This window comes from Strigops habroptila, chromosome 4 (genome assembly GCF_004027225.2).
Source record: "Strigops habroptila isolate Jane chromosome 4, bStrHab1.2.pri, whole genome shotgun sequence".
Taxonomy (NCBI): Eukaryota; Metazoa; Chordata; class Aves; order Psittaciformes; family Psittacidae; genus Strigops; species Strigops habroptila.
In genome coordinates, this window is record NC_046358.1 from 12,169,010 (window position 1) to 12,191,336 (window position 22,327).

General features: G+C 43.0%; 1 protein-coding gene across 11 annotated transcripts in view; it reads left to right on the forward strand.

Annotated features, from left to right (window-relative positions):
* Positions 1-22,327, forward strand: part of NIN (ninein) — a 69,736-nt gene that overhangs the window by 33,468 nt on the left and 13,941 nt on the right. For 9 of the 11 annotated variants that reach the window (XR_003991245.1, XM_030484864.1, XM_030484863.1 and 6 more), the window contains 15 exons: positions 867-977; positions 1,768-1,857; positions 3,237-3,390; positions 3,711-3,832; positions 5,070-5,596; positions 6,344-7,648; positions 13,882-14,007; positions 14,190-14,259; positions 15,211-15,426; positions 15,811-15,924; positions 17,511-17,633; positions 18,191-18,304; positions 20,111-20,257; positions 21,357-21,536; positions 22,047-22,196. Coding sequence is in view for 9 of the 11 variants with exons in the window: in XM_030484864.1 (XP_030340724.1) it covers positions 867-977; positions 1,768-1,857; positions 3,237-3,390; positions 3,711-3,832; positions 5,070-5,596; positions 6,344-7,648; positions 13,882-14,007; positions 14,190-14,259; positions 15,211-15,426; positions 15,811-15,924; positions 17,511-17,633; positions 18,191-18,304; positions 20,111-20,257; positions 21,357-21,536; positions 22,047-22,196 (3,549 nt within the window). In the remaining 2 variants the exon portion in view is untranslated. The remainder of the gene's footprint in view (positions 1-866; positions 978-1,767; positions 1,858-3,236; positions 3,391-3,710; positions 3,833-5,069; positions 5,597-6,343; positions 7,649-13,881; positions 14,008-14,189; positions 14,260-15,210; positions 15,427-15,810; positions 15,925-17,510; positions 17,634-18,190; positions 18,305-20,110; positions 20,258-21,356; positions 21,537-22,046; positions 22,197-22,327) is intronic. The other 2 variants (XR_003991247.1, XM_030484870.1) reach the window with 2 other exon arrangements.

Sequence of the window (22,327 nt, forward strand, 5' to 3'; positions counted from 1 at the left end):
CCCTGAAGTGGAGAGCAACATTTCAATGTGGTTCTTGTTGAGAAGATGTGTTGCAGTGCATGCTGAGCTAGCTGAAAGTAGTTTCAGCAGCAAGATAGAGGCATATCTATGAGAATTGGGTTTTTTAGGTCACCTTGATATGTTACTCCTTGGATTGATAAAGCTCCAGTTCAAATCTCTGCTGCTGTCAAGTGCGGAGTGTGCATGTGTATGGTTATCAGAAGGGCTGTGTGACCTGCTGGCTGTTTGGCTGTCCAGCCAGGAGATAATGTCATGACAAAGCTTAAATTATTGTTTTAAAAACAAACACACAAAAACCCCTCTAAAACAAGCTTGCTGCTATGCCTTTTGGTAATTTAACTGCTGCCTAATGCAATGGTATCACTCACCTGTGACTCCATAGATTCAATTCCTTTTCTAGTTTTTTTATGTCTGCTGCCTGACCATGTAATTAACCTTTGCTCAGTTTAATAAATCAAATTGGTAGTGGTGTTGTCTTACAAACACACAAGGGAGCTGATGCACCCTTACAGATGTTCAGGTGAGCAGCTTTTGAAAGGGGGTGGTTGTCCTGTGAGCATCAGGAGCATTGTAGAATGTTCTTCCTGAAGCAGCCAGCTGAAAGGTGAGAAGAGCCAGAGGAGCACAGGGTTTCTGAGCCACTGTGGGTCTGGGGTGTGCACTTGCTGTTCTGCTGCAAGCAGGAGGGTTGTATGTGCGTGGGTTCACAACTCCTGTCTTCAGCTGAAGTTTGTAGCAGTGTCATGCTCTGACTTGACTGGGAGATTACTCTTTTTCTAGTGTGGTAATGGCTTTCTCCTCCTTCAAAATCTGAGGCTGTTGGGGTGGTTTTTTGTTTGATGCAGAAAAACAGCCGCCTGGAAAGTGAGCTATTGGAAATGGGAGAAAAACTGTCCAAGTATGAAAGTTTGGCAAGCAAGCTACAGAGGAACTTGGAAAATGTCCTGACTGAGAAGGTAAATTCTCCTATTCCCAGTATGCTTCCAGAATTAAATTGTTTTATGGTTACTACACTCAAGCTGCCAATTTAATAGCTGGAAGCTCTTGTGGTCCCTATCCAGATGTGACCAAGGCACAGCCTGCCTTTTTGACATGGACTGCCTGTCTCACTTCCAGTTAAGGAAATTAGAGATATTCCACCTTAGCTGTAGTTTTACACTAATTAACAGCAGGGAGCATTACAGTGGAGCAATCATCCTGCAGATCTGTGGGGATTTTATTCCCCAGCACAATGTTTTGGATAGACCCAACATGCAGGCCCTTTCTAGGGAAGATGATACATGAGGGGTATCTCTGCTGCATCTTAAGTGAAAGGTGAGGTGAAGAGCTGATCGATCATGGTTGTATCACAATAAACTCATCCGAATAACAGCTTCTTCAAAGGCATTTTGGTGTGTGTGTGCTTCTATAGGCAGAAACTCATATACTGGGATTCTCACCCAGCATCTATCTTCCAGACTGCTTTAAAGCTGGAATTGTTTATTAAACTGTGATGTGCATATACTAAGCTAGAAAGTTGAGGTCTGAAATCAAAGTTAGCATGAGAGCTATGGCTAGTATCTGCTAAGGAGGTTGCTCTTTGTCCCTTACCAGCAGGGAAACAGAGCTTCTGTATTTAAAATAAGATGATAAAATGGAGGGGAGGGGGTGTGGGCTGCAGGATTGCCTGCGGATGGCACCCAGGCTGCGATGAGCAGGTGGTGTGATGGGTAGAAGAGTAACTGGATTCTGTTCTTGCCATTTCAGTTTGGGGACCTGGATCCCAGCAGCACAGAGTTTTTCCTGCAGGAGGAGAGACTGGCACAGATGAGAAGCGAGTACCAGCAGCAGTGCAGAGTAAGTGAAGCCCAGGGCTGGAGACCTGGCACCCATCTGCCTTTATTCCTCAAGAACATCCTCACTGCAAACGGCAGCACAGAGCGGCAATATAATGCTGCTGAGTTTTTTTCCTGTATAATAGCTTTTTTTTACATTAATCCAAGCTCTATAGAGGTGGAAAGCTCTTGCCACAGAGGCAGCTGGCTGAGCTAAAAGGATGAGGTTCCCCAAGGGAGGGCTGGGATGTGGTCTATGGAGCCTCCTTCGCTCCCCAGCTGTACATCAAGCCCAACTTCTTGCACAGTTGTGCACTAGTGTTTTTTTGATTTATGAAATAAACTTTGTCCTAATTTGTACCCAGAGTTGCAGGAACTTACAGTAGAAATAGAATATATGAGTTTTGCTGGTTTCCAAAACAGTAGTGTTTTCTTAAAATAAAACTGAAAAGGTAAAACTCATCTTCTCCTCCCCGCATCTTCTATGGCTGAAATACTTCTTCAAGGTGGGCCTGCAAGTTATCTATTTACATACCTGTTTTCTGATGACTACAATGAGTACTAGCATTTAGCTTATCTGTTCTGCATGATCCTTTTCACTCAGTAAAGGACTACCTTGGCAAAAGGCTTTCTAATCTGAAACAGAACAGTAGCTCTCTTAAGAAGTTGCAATTTAAAGGCAAAAATTGTCTATAAATATTTGTTGAATTGATGCATTTTGATAAGATGCTACTTGAATATGCAGTTGGCTTTCTTTTTTTTGAGTACTGGCAGATATGAATCAGTATTCAAGGTTTATTTTCTGAACTTTTCCAATCTGCAGAATTGTGTTTACACATTCAGGGATTCACATTCCTCAGTAAATTCTGTTTATCAAGCTGAGTGCATGGCATTTGGCACAAACACTCGGGATATTCCACTGGCAAGTGGGCAGAAGTACCAGATGGTAAATGCAATAATGAGGGTATCTCTTTCCTAATTTGATCTTCTTGCTTCTGATTTGGTTTTTCAAGTAGATGGTGTTTGAGGGGGTATTTCTTGACTGTTTAAAAGTGTTCCTACGCTGCTTTTTTAAAAAAAGGTCGTAGGAAGAAGAAATAAAGTGAAAGGTCCTGGAGCACGATATACTTTAGGGGCAGAATATACACAGGCTGTCAGTCTGAAGAAGGTTCTGCTCTTTTAGTAAAAAACATATCTGTTGCTTGCACATGTTGGAACCTGGAGAAGGGAGATGTTTTGCAGATAGGAGAACGACTAACTCTGGCACCATGGCAGGATTATTGATAAGTCTTTACCTACTGTAATTTCCTTCTAAATGTCTCATCGAGGGAGTGTGTGGATGTGCAAATTCTGAACTGTCTTTGATCGCTTTCACTCAGGTTTCTTTCTCCCCTCTTCCAGGAGCTGCAAGACCAGATAGATGAGCTGCACTCAGAGCTGGAGGAGTACCGTGCCCAGGGCAAAGTGCTCAGGCCTTCGCTGAAGAATTTACTGTCGGAAGAGTTTGACATTGATATGAAAAGTCATGGCAATAGTGGTATTGAGCCTGACCAAGGTAAAGCACATCTCCTGTATAACCAACTTCTTTGCTGTAGGTATTTATGGTAACATCTTAGAGGCAATTACGTAAAAACTTTCCCAAACCTTCACAGTGAGACGCAAACACCACCTCTGTTTTGCTATTTAACGTGGAATATGGCTGTTGTACTATCTTCAAAGCCGAAATTCATGTTTGCAGTTTTTTGTCTGTGTGTGTGATGGGAACTTGAGAGCTGCCAGTTAGCTGCCTAAACACATTTAAATTGATGAAATAATTCTGTTGAGAATGTGTCTCTTTGGGCTTCAAGAATATGTATATAATTACTGTTTTTGAAGGACTTGGTTCAGAAGACTGCAACCCACTAAATATGAGCATAGAGGCAGAAATGGCTATTGAACAAATGAAGGAGCAACATCACAGGGATCTGCATCACCTCAGACAGGAGCTTGAAGACACAGTAAGCTATTTTAACTTAAAATAAAACTTCACAACTTTTCCAGTCTCTTCAGAGATGGAATGGTCTTAAAGGACTTTTAATTCCTGGTCAAATTATAACCTTTGTGTGAATCTGAGCTTCTCTGCCCCTTCTGCACATTGCTGTGTGATGGAGGGGTGCTGGAGAAGGCTGAATGAATGCTGAGGTAGATAGGCACACATGCCACCCACTGGCTAACGAGAGAGCAGTGAGCTGTTCTGAGGCAGTATTGCATTTCCTGTAGTGAAAGCCTGCTGCATCTGAATTAGCCGCTTCACTCCTGCTGGCATCAGATAATTGCAGGTTAGAAAGGCTGCTGGCAGGCATCTGCATTGCTAAACGCTATGCTTGTGCGGTCTGGGGATGTTGAAACATGATCTGTCCTGTGGGAGTATGGAAACTGCTGTTATGCTACTGAAAATGGGCAGTCAGCTCCCTGTTTCCTGGGTGTCCATCTGCAGATTATTCTTGCCATGCTTGCAGAAGTATCTCCATTGGCTCTATGTGGGGGAAGCCTGTGTCTGGATGGGCTTTGAGTCCTCACTGCAGTACCTGGGGTGCTAGGGTGAGCTGGTACAGCTTTGGGCATGGCACAGCGCCTACCACCAGCCTGTGCTGGCATCCCTGGCAGGGTCACAGTGTTCCTCTGCAGGTGACGTGCACTGGTGTAGAGAGGGCCAAGCTCGTTCTGTGGGAGTCACTCCAGGAGCAGAAGTTGGGGGTCCCATCAGGCTTCCCCTGCATCTATCAGATATAATTGTTATAGGACTATAAATATTCATTTCACATATGGCATAACATGAGTACGCGGAAACTGTATTGTGATGAAGCTGGGATGGGAGTTGGGAATGGGGACTGATAAAATATCACCCCAAAAGAATTGCTTAAGTTTTTGTCTCCTGTCAGGTTTTGGGGAAGGTTTTGAAAAAGTAGTCAGTGAAATATTGCAATTCTCAAAACTGACTTAGGGCTTCAGAGTTGTTAGCGGCTTCTCTTCACAAATTCATTTAATTGAAAAGCATGAATTTCACTGGCTTCTATGTAATAATCCTCTAGGCATTAGCATTCTTTGCAGGGGGAATCAGTATAAGATGCTAATGTGTAAATCAAAATATTCTATAGAATATATAGAAATATTTTATACAGAAATGTTGAGAAAACATTTCTGTAGAACGTTCTGTTGAAAAGGAGCCAATCCAATCTGGTTTCCTTTTTGTAGGTGAGCCATTATGAAAAGCAGCTAGATGAGACAAAAATCCACTCTGAAAAGGAACAAGAGGATATGAGGAAGAAGTACACTGAAGAGATGCATGTCATGGAAAAGCAAATAACTGGTCTTAAAAATCAAATTGTAGAACTGCAAGGAGAGGCAGCAGTGCTCAGAGAACAGCAAGAAAAGCTTGACTGTAAACACAATGATGAGAAAAACAAATTACAGATGCATTTTGATGAGGAAAAAGCCAATCTGCAAGAACTACTGAGGCAGGAACATGAAAAAGATGTTAGAGCCAGACTGGATCAGATAAATGAGAAGTTTAGTCAAGAACGGGAAGAACTGATTCAAAATGGTGTCTGGGTAGAAGAAAAGATGAGAGTTTTAGTGCAGACACTGCAGGAAGAGAAGGTAGAGCTGGAACGTGGCTTTCATGAGGAGCTGAAAAGGATGGCTGAGGTGCATGCCCTGGAGAAAGAAGAGCTCCAGCAAGAGCTGCTGAGGAAGCATGAGCAGGACCTGGAGGAGGAAAGGTAAGTGTCACTGCTGGTGGGGACAGTGGTGGTGTACACTGACCTCAATGGCTTGGCATGGTGACCAAGGTGAACCTATTGCAGAGTTGACTCCTGATGCTTAATTAAAGTGTACAAACTGTACAGTGCTGGTATGTGTTTTATTCCACAATATTGGGCAGCTGTTGAGGGGTTGTTTTTCTTTTGGGCTTTCTCAAGCAGATATTTAACATTGATTTTTAAATCACCCGGAGGCAACAATAGTGTTAAAGCATAACCAGACACTATTAACTTGAGCCTCTGCTCAGGATCTCTGTGCTTTACAAATCCCTGCTTTGCGCTTTTAAAGCATTTGGGTTTTCAGACTTCTTTTCTGAAGAAGTAAAGGGATGACTGGTAAATGCTTTTAGCTAAGATCAACTGTTAAAAGAAACTGAAACCCTCCAGAGGTGACAGGGAGTGATGGGGGTAAGAACATCTGCCCCTACAAATCTGATCACAAGAATAGACGGGCATATATTGTACACAAAACCTTTTCTGAGGATATTTCATGAGTTACACTTTTCCAAGGCAATTAGGTTCTTATTTTTGAAAGTTGCCTCAAATTTAACTTTGGCTCTCAGAAACACCCATCACGTAGTACTTCATCTAAAACTCAGTAAAGAGGTGGGGGTTTTTTGTCAGCTTGTTTTATTCAGCCTAAAAAGCCATTTGAATCTATTTGAGTTAGCCCAGAGTTTAGTAATGTCTTATGTTAACCATGTTTAGGAAAAAAATGGAAAGTGACTATAACAGAAGAGCATCTCATGTAGAAACTCCATTTTCTGCCAACACACAAACACTTGTGAATAAATATGAAGAAACGATCCAAAATCTGGAAGGACATTACCAGCGAGAGTTGCATGAACTTGCTGAACAGCAAAGAGAGGCAAAATCTCAGTGGGAGTTTGAAAAGGATGAAATTGCTCAGAAGGTTGCTGAAGCCCACAAGCAACTGAAGGAAAGTCTGGCAAATGAAAAGGCCATTTCTTTTGCCCTCACCCAGGAGAAAGATCTCCTGGAGAAAAACTTCAAGGAAGAAGTGAACAAGCTTGTGAGCGAGAGAGAGCAGCTTCAGAAGGAGCTGCAGGACCTGAGGAATGCTGCTGAGAAGCAAGAGAAAAGGCTGAATGATGAAATAACACAACTCCAAAATGACCACAAAAAGGAGCTAAAGAGCAAAGAAGAGCGTATATCCATGGTGGAGGAAAATGGGAAGCTGTTTAGGCAAAAGCTGGAGAGACTTTACAGTGAATATAAGCAAGAGAAAGAAGACCTCAATTCCAAACTTCTTGCTTTGGAGAGTTTAAACCAGGACATTTGTGTAAGAGCAGAAACAGAAAAGGCCGAGATGAGTTTGGAAATCTTAAACCTTCAAGGGAAAATAAAGAAATTGCAGTGTGAGACCCATTGTTTGTCTGCACTACAAAATCATTATAGGGTCCTGGAAAATGAGTATGCAAAAGCAAAGAGCAGAATTGCTTCTTTTAGTGGTATGGCACCTCTGGGAGATGATGTGGATGTCCTCTTAAATCTGCAGAAAGTGCATGAGCAAGCAGTGAAGGAAAATGTCAGAATGGCTGCTGAGATCGTCAGGCTGCAGCACAAATTGCAAGTGGCAGAGCGGGAGCTGGTGCAACCTCCCAGTCCTGGCTGCTCCTACTCCGGCTCAGAACAATCTCAGCTGCCAGATGAAATGGATCCCATCTTCGAAGGGTTGCCCAGTGATTGCAAAGATGCAGACAAGGGAACAGATTTGAATATCCTTCCACTTTTGGAGGCTGATTGTACAGACCTGGAAGAAATGACTGAGATGGATTCAGATTTGGAGAAAGCCTGTGTTAAAGCCAGAGCAGGCAGCCATGCCTTCAAGGTGCAAGTGTGTCAGATGCAAGGAAGGAAGGCGGCAGTGGAAGCTGCTGTGGTTAACCCAAACAACATTTATCTCCACAAAGAGAGAGAGGAGAGGCATACAGTGGAGCACAGCTTACAAAGCACGTGCACTGAGCTGCAGCAAAAAGTTGATCTTTTGAGGTAAAGTACACTCACAAAACTTTGTGGGAAACGTGCCGCTTAGAAACTAACCTAGCATCCCACTCTTTGCTTTGTAGCCACCTGCCTGCTGTATGGCTACTGCATTAACCACTGTAGTTTAACTCTGATTAGAAAACAGTGCCTTGGACTCGTAACTACTAGCAAGCAGGCTGTTTAATTGTGGATAACAGTTGAACATGGACTGTTGAAATGTGTGACTTACTCCTCTCTGACTGTGACCTAACACGAATGGTAAAACAGGAGCAACCTGCCAGCTGTTCTGTCTGTGGATGTAGTCACCTTTGCAGTGTGTAGTTTATGGTACATCAGAAACCCCTGTATTTTTATGTACAAAATACTATGGTAACACTTCCAGAATGCTTTTAGCTTTTACTAATATCACTTCTTCACTTGGTTTGCACCCTTCTAGTACTGAATGTTACTTGGAATGCTGAAAATGCTTCTGGTTTTCTCAATATTTAAGTTAATACTAGAGAGATATGGTAACTTCTTTCCTCAGCAGGAGCACTTAGTGTTATCTTTCAGTGATATTAGTGAATCCATCAGGTATGTGATATGGTAAATACCAATATAACACAGAGAATATAATAGGTTTTACCTACTTGTTTTTAACTGCTGTATTTCAGTAAAGATTTTTTTTTTTTTTTGAGGCCATGTCATAGTTTAAACATTATTCTCAGACTAAAGCCGAAACCCAGCATTGTACCAGCTACTAGGAAGAAAGTTAACTCTATCCTAGCTGAAACCAGTATCCACCCCTTATTTCATACCATTCAAATCATGCCAGGTCCCACACTTCCCACCATCACCTTTTCTGTCTTTAGGTGTATAAATATATATATACACACACAGAGAGGTTATTCCCTTAGTCCCTACTAAAGTTTGAGCTCCATGATCTGGGGCTCTATCTACCATAACAGTTTCTCTAGGCAGGAAGGATGGATGGTGTGTGGTGTTGAAAGCTTGTTTTAGTTCCATCACTGCTGCGCTTGTCCAGTTTTATCAAAGTTCATTCTTCATTAATGTGGTGATCAAAAGGGAGTTGGGTTCTGTAAGCGGTGGAGATAGGTGCCACAAGATATCCAGCACAGTGATGCGTTGCTGCAATAGAGTCAATAATATTCAATGTTATACAGCATCATACAGTTTAATTCATTGGCTATTTTAACCCAGAATCAAATCTCCTTGAGGTACACACCAGACTTCCCCATCCTTCCACATTATCCATCAAGTGCACCCAGGTCCTTGAGCAAAAGTGATCCAATGAGTGGGTTTGCCTTTGCCTGAGGCAGGAATAAGCCAGTCTCTCTTCCCCAGCAAATTCTTTATGCGTACCACAGGAACTTTATCCCCCTCTGTGGTACATAAAAGCTTTGACTGGGCTTGGCCAGCCCTGTTGGCAGATCCTTTAGTAACTAACCAGGTGGCCTTTGCTAAATGTGTATTCCAATGTTTGAAAGTTTGGGATGTGATGACATCCATCTAGCCATTTTATTTCCAAAAATTGGATCTCCTGTGCAGGTCCCGTGACCTTACTCTGTTTTATGGCAAACTGGCTTTCAGAAGGACCTGGGTTATTTTCTTTCCTTTCTCAAAAACTTCCTCTGCTGTATCACCCCACATGATAATGTCATCAGTGTATTGCAAGTGTTCTGGAGCTTGCCTCTGTTCCAGTGCAGTCTGGATCAATCCATGGCAGATGGTAGGGCTGTGTTTCCACCTGTGGAGCAGTCGATTCCACATGTACTGGATGCCCTTCCAAGTAAAAGTGACCTGTGGCCTGCATTCTGCTGCCAAAGGGATTGCGAAAAATGCACTGGCAATATCAATTGTGGCATACCACGTGGCTGCTTTTGACTCCAGTTCATATTGAAGTTCTAGCATGCCTGGTACGGCAGCACTCAATGGTGGTGTGACCTCCTTCAGGCCCTGGTAGTCTACTGTTAGTCTCCATTCTCCATAGACTTTTGCACTGCCCACATGGGGCTGTTAAAGGGTCCTGCTGGTCACTCCTTGGCTCTCCAGTCTACGGATCAGCTTATGGATGGGAATCAGGGGTCTTGGTTGGTGCAATACTGCCGATGGTGCACTGTTGTGGTTGCGACTGCCACTTGTTCTTCGACCTTCAGCAACCCCACAACAGAAGGATCCTCTGAGAGACCAGGCAAGGTGGACAGCTGCTTAATTTCCTCCATCTCCAAGTCAGCTATACCAAAAGCCCATTGGTACCCTTTTGGGTCCTTAAAATACCCTCTTCTCAAGAGGAAGGACACTTACTTTTAATAGCTGAGATGTGGGTCTGTACAGGTGGAAAGTAGGATCTATCCTCTTTTTGCTGCTGGAACTCCTGGAACAGTTTCTCACATCGTTTGGACATCTTTTCCACAGCTGAGATGTAGGACCATAGGGAGGAAGAGAGGGTTTTTTCATATTGCTGGAGTTGGCAAGTTAATTCATTCACCATTGGTGTGTCTGCACCTTTCCAGGTCAGTGGTGCCAGTGAGCTGGCGTATGACAGTGGTGCACTTTGAACCACTTTCCACATGTGACTGGTGTGCTCTGGATTCTGTCTGGATCTGTGGGTAACTGCATGCTTGGATCAAAATAAACTTAGTGCAGCTAATTCCCTCAGGTACTAGATACCCCTCTCTATTGTTGTCCATTTCCCTGGGTTGCATACAACATCTTCCTTGAAGGGATACCTTTCCTTCACAGCTGATAGGAGTCACTTCCAGAGGCTGAGGGATTGTGTCCCTTTTCCAATCAGCTTGTCAACGCCTGCTTGCTAGAAAGTGATCCTAGCTGCTTGGCTTCCCTACCCACTAAGTCCAGGCTACTAGCTCCATTGCCCCAGCATCAGAGCAGGCAGGTGATAATGTGCTCACCTGGACAACGGCTGAAATCTTTTTGTATATTCTGCAGCTCACTCAGGGACAGGGATTGAGAGGTTACTTCTGGTTCTGCCTCTTCCTCTGTTTGTCGTGAAGGTGCTGTTTGTCCTGTCTCACTACTCAAGGTGACTACCATGTCTATTTCTTCTTCTGTACAGGAGTGTCTGATAGGGGCACGGATTGGTTCTTTGGTTCAGGTGCAGTGTCTTTCACGGGGTTGGAGTAGCTGCAGCGTCTGTTGTCAGAGTGGAGTAGCTGCAGTGGTCATCACAGGGTTGGAGTAGCTGCGATGCCTGTTGCTTTGCCATCAGATCCAGAGACCTTCTTTTCTCCTTGAGGGTACTGGATAGTTGAGCAGGGCTCTGTAAGCATGGGCCAGGCCCCAGCACGTTGCTGTCATTTGTACCTCTCTGGTGTTGCCAGGATGACAGCGTACCTTTTCTAAAGGTTTTACTAGTTTTTCCAGATTTGCTCAGGGATGAAGTTCCAAAGCACTGGAAGGGCCCACAGACTTAGGTACTTGCCCATACTATCCCACACACTCTGCCACTCATAACTATCCAGCCTTGAGGAAGATCTCTTGGTGGTATTCTGAAAAAGTTGTTTAACCTTAAACAAGACCTGAACCATATGCAGCAACATGCTGGTTCCCAGCAAAAAGACATTTGGTTTCAAGAGTACCCAAAGGATATTAAAAATCTTTGAAATTCTCAAATGCTACTCAAATAGGCTGGTAGGGAAGGTGTGGGAGGAGGTTCTCCATAGGTTGGCCCTCCAAAGAGAAAAGGCAAGAGGTATAATTATTAATAGTTCCTATTAAATGGCTTCCAAAGTATAGAGGTGATGGCAATGCTGAGTACACATACCAGATTAACTTCATGACCAGCAATAATATCGTATTACAAGCCATTATTAAAAAATACAACAAAACAAGAGCCTTAGCGCAGGCCCTATGGATGATAAACATCACTGCAGGGAGCACGTGCGGCAAGTAAGGGGTTACATAGTGCAACTCTGAAAGCAAAATAAACCAACATGGTGACCCGTGACTATTAGAATCATAGAATCATAAGGGTTGGAAAGGACCTTAAGATCATCTAGTTCCACCTCCCCTGCCATGGGCAGAGACTCCTTGCATTAAGCCGTGTCACCCAAGGCTCTGTCCAACCTGGCCTTGAACACCGCCAGGGATGGATCATCCACAACCTCCCTGGGCAACCCATTCCGCTGCTTCACTACCCTCACTGTAAAGAACTTCTTCCTTATATCTAATCTAAACTTCCCCTGTTTAAATTTGAAGCCATTACCCCTTGTCCTACCACTACAGTCCCTAAGGAAGAGTCCCTCCCCAGCATCCTTATAGACCCCCTTCAGATACTGGAAGGCTGCTATGAGGTCTCCACGCAGCCTTCTCTTCTCCAGGCTGAACAGCCCCAACTCTCTCAGCCTGTCTTCATACGGGAGCTGCTCCAGCCCTCTTATCATCCTCATGGCCCTCCTCTGGACTCGCTCCAACATCTCCATGTTCTTTTTATGTTGAGGACACCAGAACTGTACGCAGTACTCCAAGTGAGGTCTCACAAGAGCAGAGTAGAGGGGCAGGATCACCTCCTTCGACCTGCTGGTCACGCTTCTTTTGATGCAGCCCAGGATACGGTTGGCTTTCTGGGCTGCAAGTGCACACTGCCAGCTCATGTTAAGCTTCTCGTCAACCAACACCCCCAAGTCCTTTTCTGCAGGGCTGCTCTGAATCTCTTCTCCACCCAACCTGTAGCTGTGCCTGGGATTGCCCTGACCCAGGTGTAGGACCTTACACTTGACTTGGTTAAACTTCATAAGGTTGGCATTGGCCCACCTCACAAGCATGTCAAGGTCCCTCTGGATGGCATCCCTTCCCTCCAGTGTATCAACTGAACCACACAGCTTGGTGTCGTCAGCAAACTTGCTGAGGGCGCACTCAATCCCACTGTCCATGTCGCCAACAAAGATGTTGGACAGGACCGGTCCCAACACCGATCCCTGAGGGACACCACTCATTACAGGTTTCCAACTGGACATCGAGCCATTTACCACAACTCTTTGCGTATTAAACCAGTACAATGGATGTTGATAATGAATTTATTATTGACACACTCTGGTCAGATCTGTTGTTGTCTCAACCCTTTGTGCCCCACGTTGGGCACCAAAAAGGACCCAGCCGGTAACCCAGCACCAGGCAGCCCCTTGCTCACCCCTCCCTCTGCCTTTCCCTGCTGGATGGGATGGGGAGGAGAATTGAAAGAATGTAAACCCCACGGGTTGATATAAGAACGGTTTAATAACTAAAGTACAATATTATAATAATAATGATAAGGGAAATAACAAGCAGAGAGAATATAAAACTAAAAGGGGGGGGAAACAAAACAAAAACCAACCAACAAACAGCAGTGATGCACAATACAATTGCTCACCACCCACTGACCAATACCCAGCCTGACCCAAGCAGCAATCTGTCCCTTCTGGGTAACTCTTCCCAGTTTATATACTGGGCATGATGTGCTGTGGTATGGAATACCCCTTTGGCTAGTTTGAGTCAGGTGTCCTGTCTCTGCTTCCTCCCGGCTTCTTGTGTCCCTCCTCACTGGCAGAGCATGAGAGACTGTAAAGTCCATGATCAGGCTAAGTGCTACTGGGCAACACTTAAAACATCGATCTGTTATCAGCACTGTTCTCAGACTGAAACCAAAACACAGCACTGTACCAGCCAATAGGAAGAAAATTAACTCTACCCCAGCCAAAACCAGGGCAGTACATAAAGTGGCTACAAGTGGCTTAATTGTTGTTCAGCACTAGTTTCCTACAAGAAATTGTTCTTTCAGGTATTACACCATGGCTAAGTTATTTCCTTATGGTTGCCTCAGGACAGAAAAGGCATTTTCCAGTGCTGCTGTTCCCAGCATACTGGACTCCAGAAACAGCTGGGGAAACAGATCGCTCTCCTAGCAATCTGCATATTGTGGTGTTAAGTTGCTTAAAGTTATGTTATTTGTAACTTAAGGACTGAAAGGTATGGTACAATATTAGTGTGAAACTTTTACTAGGTATCTTAGAATTTAACCAATGTCAGCTGTACAAAAACATGCACAAAAAGCCTCTTTTTTCAGCGATTTGGGGAGCCCTCTTTCTAAACGAAATGTAAAATCCATGTACTGTTCATACATAAGTCAATTGTAGCTTTGTTTTGAAATATTACAGGTAGCTTAGGCTTTTGGTAAATCTTGTCCCTGTGGGCCTTGGTGATATACAGAACCAGTTTTCACTCATCTCATCTCTCTGGCACAGATTTGAAGCTGAGAAGCTCAGAGAAGAAAATACTATTCTGAAAAATGAAGTGACTTTATTGAACGAGGAGGGTAGTGCTTCCAGCCTGAAACTGAGGGAGCTAAATGGGTCCCGAGAAGAAATGCGGTAAGAATTCAATGGGGCATGTACTGCATATATGCCTTCGGGCTCTTGCTGCGGTGCAGACATGATGGTTACATCCCTTCTTTCAAAGCTCCTACATGTGTTAGATATTCTATGAAATTTGAAATGGCCTTATTTCCTGCATTTATTGTGGCTTCTGTTAATGAGCTTTCATTTTTCCTTAGGCAAAAGATAGAAACTGTGAGAAAGGAGAAAGTGGCTGTACAGAAGATGGTTGACAACCTGAAAAAGCAGGTATACAGGCTGAGTTCATAACCTTCTCTGTAGAAGTCATCACTGTATAAAAGCTGTTCCTTACACGGTCACAAAGGCAGTAGAAAATGACTATTATATACATTTAAACTCTGATAACTGTTCTCATTAACTCTTTGGGATTAATGTGAGGCTTGTTTGACCTGATCGGAAAACTACAACACTACTGTAACTACCCATCAGACTTGAGAGCAGTTCCCATAGTCAACTTGGAAAGTTTATTTAATAGAAATATAAAGTTAAAATCTTTCTTTTGTAGTTTCTGTGAGTAATGCTCTGCAGTAGCCCATGGGGAAACAGAGGTTACTTAAGCCTCTACTTAGTTCCTAGCTGGGTCTAGGAATGCTGGCAGCCATGACCCTTTGCTCGTATCCGTGAGACTGCTACTTCTATTTTAAGGGTGGTTTGTTATGCTAGGCAAAATAGAAAGTTTAAATAGCTCTTACATTCACTCCCCTCTTCATATTGCTTAGTAAAATTCTACTTGCTCAGAATAATCTGTTAGTGCACCAGCACAACCCTCAAAATATAGATCACATGGCAAAGGGAAGGAGGAACAGAGCGGTGAGCCAGATGGCTGCTGTTGTAACTGATATAATTGAGGCCAATTATGAGAAATTAAGTTTGCGAGACTGACCATGCATGCAACAGGTCATCAGGAGCCCTTCTACTCCTAAATATGATTCTACTTGATTTGGCCTAAAACTCAGGCTTAAAGCAAGTTAAAGAGCTACAGGGAAATAAACAGTGCTACTGGGCTCATGACTGTTACATAGAGTACAGGTAACAGCTACGCCCCACTGTTCAGAGTCAGCGCTGAATTGGAGCGATGCTTGTCAGTGCTTTTAATCGTCATAATAGAAATGAAAGGTTTTTTAAAATCTCATCCCCAGTGTAAAAGCAATCATAACTGTCACTGCTGTCCTGATTCAGGTGGCAGATCTGAAGACCAGAAACCAGCAGCTGGACTCTGAAAATACAGAACTTAGCCAGAGGAACTCCAAAAATCAAGCAGATGTGCAGGATCTTAATCAACAGCTGGCAAGGGTGCTCAAGCAAAAGGAAAGAGAAGCGGGAAAGTGTACCCTGGAAGAATGGGAAAAGGAGAGACTGGTACTAAAAGAGGAACTGAAAAACTCCAAAGTAAAGGTACGGGATTACACTGTCTATAACAGTACAAAATAATTGAACTTCTAGGAGTGTGCAGGTGTTACGGAGTTAGCATCCCTTTCCTGAGCTGTGTGTGCTCTTTCAAAGCTGAACTTCCAAGTACTAGCTGTACATGCATGTGGTAGCGGGAATGGAAGGAAAGCCCGGCAGCAGCCAATAGCAGGGAGGTAGAAGTGCTCAGGTTTGTCTTTAAAATGGAGCTTAGTGATGCTAAAGATTTACCTGCATTTTCCAGCATGCCTGTTCTATGCAGTACAGTACCATCCCAGCTCCAAGCATGTCACTGGCTGCAGCATCCTCTGGTTAATCTTTGTTGCTCTGCATGTCTCCTGTGTTGAAATCTGAGCCTTTTACTTTTTGCAGTCGTCAAATATGGTGTCTTCCTTGGAGATGGAGCTGTCGAAAATGAAGGTTCAAGCTCGTATACTGGAGCAGGAGAACCACATTCTCAAGCAGGAGCTCGAGAAGACAAAACAGGTATGGCATCTCATTTGAGTGCTGTGAGAGAATGCTGGCTGCCTCTTAACATGCCCTGCTCTCTTGTTAGAGTTGGAAAGAGTTATTTCTTTAAAGCAAAGTCATAATAGTAGGGCAATATAAATCCTCTTGAAACAGCCTCTGGGTACAATGCACAATTGTTAGATAAGGTTAGTTTCACTTAGCCTTTGCCAAAACATCTTCCAGAGTAGTGGATCTACAAAGACAGGCTTTGATAATGAAGACAAAGACTTAAAGCTCGAATCAAGGAATAGATAGGGCTTTTTTAGTTTGTGCAGATGGGATAGAACCCCATATTATATAGTCACAGAATGGATTGGGTTGCAAGAGACCTTAAAGGTCATCTAGTTCCAACCCCCCTGCCACAGGCAGGGACACCTTCCACTAGACCAGGTTGTTCAAAGCCCCATTCAAAGCCCCATCCAACCTCATCCTGTGTAGCTCAGTTTAAGAACTGGTCTCTTCCAGCACATCTTTTCAGAGAGAATTCCTATCGCTAAACCCATGTGGAGACTTTGATATCTCACAGCTTCTGAGGATAATTTCCTGGAGAGCTTGGTTATCGCCTATACAAGCATTTACAGCAATTGGCTGTAAATATATGCTAATAAACACAGATAACAAAGGCTACAAATGAGTTAGCTCTCTTGATTAGGGCTCCAGAAAGTAATTCCCTTTACAGTGTAAAGCGCTCATTTGACGTACCCAATGCTTAGAATAGATAATGGTCTTAGAAAGCAGAAGCAGATGAGACCTATTCAATACAGAGTGGATTGTGGCTTGAGTATAATTAAAGACAGAAGATTGAGTGAGCAAAGACAGAACAGCACAGGAGAAAGCAGAGTGTTCGTAGAATCATAGAACCACAGAATGGTTAGGGTTGGAAAGGACCTTAAGATCATCTAGTCCCAACCCCCCTGCCATGGCAGGGATGCCTCACCCTAGACCATGTCTCCCAAGGCTCTGTCCAACCTGGCCTTGAACACTGCCAGGGATGGAGCATTTACTACTTCTTTGGGCAACCCATTCCAGTGCCTCACCACCCTCACAGTAAAGAACTTTTTCCTTATATCTAACCTGAACTTCCCCTGTTTAAGCTTAAACCCATTCCCCCTTGTCCTATCACTACAATTCCTGATGAAGAGTCCCTCTCCAGCATCCTTTCAGGCCCCCTTCAGATACTGGAAGGCTGCTATGAGGTCTCACCTGGAGAATGGAATGCAGTGTTACATTAAGGCACTGTGTCAAATGGGAGAAGCATCAGAAGTCAGCAGTACAGTATTTTTTTTTCCCCTTGCATAGAAGAGGCAGAGAAGAACCAGCTCTAATGCAAATCCGAGGAATCACAGGGCAATTAGGAATCCTTAGCATTGGTGTTGCAGAAAGGATGCCTTGGATCATATGAAGGATACTCTCATGGTCATTCGTACCGCATTGGAGTACATTCCTCTCTTCCACTCTATCCAGAGCGGGATGCTTGGCCTGGAAGAGAGGGCTGTGTAACACTTGCATGCAAAATCTGAAACAGCGCAGAAATGTAACTGTGAGGGGTTTGTTTTCCACAGCTGCCCAGATGTCCCGATTTCTCTGACCTTCAGAATGAAGTTTCGAGCTTAGTTACTAAAAATGAAAAGCTGCAGAAAGAAAAGGAAGCCCTGAGTGAGGAATTAAACAGATGTATTGATAAGGTAAGAAAGAACTTCAAATCCACATCACTACCTACGTGTTGTAATGGGCTGTTAAAATACTTGTGTCACTATCTGTCACCCTAACCTGTAAAACTACTTTGGATTGTTTTCTTTTTTTTTTCCCTACAAGCCAGATAAAGGCTTAATTGCCACTGCCTTGTTTTGGTTTGGGTTTTTTTTCCCCTAGCTGGTCTTAAAGAAAAAGCTTAAATTCTGGAGTGCAGCTTTACTGTAATTTGATTACATAGAAAATTCCAAACATTGCAAGGAACAAAGGCCTGGCTATACATATTGCAGCAGGACAAGGAAGACAGTGTTCTTGCACTTTTATTGCAACTCTTACATCTTGTAACTCTGAACTCGAGCAGCATAGCTAGTATGCGCACTGTAAATAATGATCCTGTTGTATGGAGGTTCAGCGCTGGGAGCTGGAGGGTTTTTTGCTCTCGTGCATTTTCTTTGCATAGCTGTAACTCCCTCTAGCTTATCTCTCAAAGTCAAATTGAACTAAAGCAGATCCTGAATGAGTCAGGCTTACCAATGTAATCTTATTTCAGGTAGCTAAAGCAAGCTGCTTAGAGAATGCAGTTGGCAACTTGAAGCAGGAACAGAAGTCCTGGGAACAGCAGAGTCAGACACTGAAAATGCAGCTCACAGTTTCACAAGAAAAGGTATAAAAGTGTTGTGAAAGATGAGTGGTTTAGGGTCACTCGAAGACCATCAAAGGTATTAGCAAGAACAATTTTAATATGATTTATAAAGGCACGACTTAGAAGAATTTGATGGCAAGGTTCACTCTATTACTTATTACATGGATGAAGCATACAGAGGAAAATAGAGGTAAAATCGAGCTAACGATGATCAATACAGAGACTGAAGGCACAAAGGATAAGGGAGACTCTCCTGTTGAGTCATGAGGTTCAGATTGGACCCCCTTGCTTTCTAAACTCCTAACAGAGCCTAGGTGCATTTTAGTCTCAGACTTAGTCAGTGGTATTCATCTAAAGGGTTCCAAGTGTCATTAAGCAACAGTTTGCAGTTTTAAAGTGAATCACAAGATTTCTAACAACACTTGATTATTAAAGCTAATACGCACACACTTGCAATCAAATACCTGAACCAACACACACACACATATATTTACATACATATGCATGTGAAGAGATACATATATACATAAAGGATCCTGTTAAAAATTTCTCTCAGGTGCCGTGAAAATACTCACATAAGCTTTCTCAGCATTCCTCAGCTGGTGAAGGGTTGAATATCAGTGAGCAGAAATAATGGCCCAGGTAAAGGGTGCTCCTATTTTCTAAATTTGAGAGTTCATAAACTCTGAGAGGTGTCCCACTCAGAAGGAGATACCTGGCTGCAGCCCACTGTGATCCAGGAGAGCTCAAAGGGTCTCTCTCTTAGGGCCTCTATTTGTAGGCTCATAAGATGATTGGCTTTAGTCATCAGTGAATTTCCTCCCTGGCCTCAATTCTGTGTCAGTTCCACCAGTCACACAACAGTTATGTTCCAGGTTGTCAGGAAATAATTGATCATCCCAAAAGAGCTCCTGGTATGATTGGGGAATGCCCAACCATCCCCATCTCTGTGTGCTGCTCCCTACCTTTACTATGCAACCAGAGTGGTTGGTAAGGTCAGGGAGTGCCCAGCTGCCCGACTCCTTACATCTGTGCAAAGGCTGAATTCCTGGGGAAGCAGAGGGTCCAGGAGGTGGGGGGGGAAACATGCACCACCATAAATAGTGATTTTTGTTATAGCCCCAGATAAAAAGCATTTTTATAATCTCTTGTACTGCTTTTTTTCATTAAAAGCAGCCCTCTTCTAATGTGTGCAAAGATGTCATGCAGCTAGGAATGGCTGCTTTGATGGGCTTTCAAAGTGATGTTCTTAAAGGGCAAGAGGAAACTTGTTAAATGCAGTGAGGGGCTTTTTTCCCCCAAGAATAAGCTATGTTGTTTTGCATCTACAGCTAAGTTACTTTTGCCAATTCATTCCGCCCAGTTATTCCTAAAATACTGCAGAGGCTCTGCTGTTGGTCCCTGCTTTTCTGGCAGTGGCTCGTTTCTCTCCAGACAGGGGAGGGGAACGAATGGCTATCTGCTTGGCCAATGACACTTGGATTTTCTTGTTGGCCAGGGGCTGCCAGGAAGAATAAATAATTCAAGAGAAATATTCTCTTCCCAGCATATCACAGTAAATATTCGGGGCTGGAACAAGAATGTGTCTCTGAATGCAGTATTGTGGCTGAATTCAAAGTGGATTGCTACTGATTGGGAACAGTCAGGAAATCATTTGGCATTTTTAAAGAGGGCTGTCAGCATTGTAACTTCTTCATTCCTTTTCTTCTATCCTTCCATCAGAGACCCTAAATGTGTGTGACATGTGGTGCATACGGATCCAAGCAGACCAAGGTTACAAGAAATCTTGGTCCAGCAAATGCTAAGCTGCGTTCTTGCTCCTTACAGGTTCAGAGTCTGGATGAAACACTGCAAAATACAAACCTTCAAATGTCCCGACTAAAATCAGACTTACGGGTGACACAGCAGGAGAAGGAAACTCTTAAACAAGAAGTGATGTCTTTACACAAGCAACTGCAAAATGCCAATGAAAAGGTAATAGACTTCAGGTGCATCAAAGTCAGTCAATTTTGCATGTCAGAGTTACAGATACTGGCTGCTGCTTCTCTGTAGCTAACTTCTTTCTTTAGGATGGCTCATCCACTAAAAGAACACATAGTGCTGCAGGCTTGAGCAAGTAGACTGAGTTATGCAACTATTGATTTTTTTTTATTATTTTTAAACAAGTGATATAAAGCTAATAATTAAAAAAAAAACTGAAAGGAGGTGGGTACCAAAAAGCTTTATTTTAATGTTGGTTTCTGTATTTTGTAGTTTTCCATTTTAAAATAGCTGGGGAAGCAGAGTTATAACTACAGTTATAACTATAATTATAGTTAACTATAATCCAACTATAGTCTTGTTGGATTGTATATAACGTGCAGATTTTAAACTTCTTTTTAGAAATCTTATTTTAAGTTTTGAGCATAAGGACAGGTGATGATCAGTCCATCTCCTGAGGGTGTGAATCTGTGAACAATGTATGAATTTACACCTATTAAAGCTATAATCATTGGCAATCAAACTAGTAATTGATAGGGGGGGTCTAATTTTCAGTCACTTGGTTTTGAAAGGCATGGTATTATATCAGCCTCAACTGATGAGGAACTGTAACTGAAAGAGGTTGTAGACAGCAGTGTTGGGATTGGTATTATAAATTCAGTTAGTAATTTGGCTTGTTTGCCATGTAATTAAGGAATATTTAATGTCCAGGAGGAAAAGAGGCTGTTTCAGAATTGTACAACAGGAACTAAATTACAGCTATTACTGAATAATATATAATACTGAGTTCTATTATGTGCTTGATAAGGCTGTGAAACGGAGCACAAATTGCTGTTTTGTGGTGGTGAACTCTGTGCACTCCTATCAGCTATTGTGGTGCAGAGCTATTAGCTATGATTTTAGCAATGGGAAGCACTTTGGGTTTGCACTGTGATTAGCGTATTGGGTTTCTTAGTGGAAAATGGTGTGAAGACTGGAATCCTGTGACTTTAGAGTCTGCAGTTACTGAAAGCCTACTTATAAACCCACCTGAATAGAGAAAATGTCTGCTTCCTTGTTTGAGGTCTAACCCTGCAATTCTGTCTGTCTTAAGAATCGGGTTCTAGAACTGGCTGTGCCTTCCTCAGGGCTTCAGGACCAACAGGGGCAAATACACTGGGATGAGCTGGACCAGCTGACGAAACAGGAGCAGCAGCTGCTCAGGCAGGAGAATGAGAGGCTGCAGAGAGAAGTGCAGAGTGCTAAAACAGACCTGACTCACTCCAGGGAGAAGGTAACCAGAGCAAGCTGGCAGATCGCAGGGGTGGTCTTTACTGATTCTTGTTTAGCAGTGGGTAATACAGGAGGGGAATGTTGCTCATTAGCTTTGAATAGAAACATTTTCAGAAAGAATGTGTAATGGAGTAGAGTTTCTTTATATCTGCACCAGATAAGCAGACACACTTATGATGGTTTCAAACAGCTCTTTATTTAAAAGAAAATCCTGATAACTCCTGTCTAAGATTCTGGTCTGACTTTCAGTTAACACCCTTCAATTTTTTTCTTGATAAAAAAATTCTTAATATTCCTGGCATTCTTGTGCATTTCTTGGCTCACAGTATTAGGCAGATTATGTGAAGGAGGAAGGGAAAGAAGGATGAGATGGTCAAAGCTAAAATGTCAAAAAATCTGTTACGAGTCCAAAGTCCATTGGTACTCCGTGTTTTAGATGAAGTAGATGCAATTTGATTTTTGGAATGGCCTGGAACATCTTTCAACATCTGTTCATCTCTGGTCTCTTTAGATCCGACAGTTGGAATCTACTATCCTTTCCCTAAAGCACCAAAAGCATCAAAGCCAGTTGGGCATCGTCAAAGCCATAGAGCAAGAGAAATTAAGCTTGAAGAGAGAGTGTGAACAGCTTCAGAAGGAGTTGTCATCTGCAAACAGGAAGGTTAGTTTTAGAGGGCAAATACATGACTCAATGCAGTAATTTCCATCTCTTAAGAACTAATGTGGTAAGCAGTGAATTTTCTTCTTTTTCTCTGAGCTTTTAGCTTTCTGTCTTTTATGAATCCCTGTCCG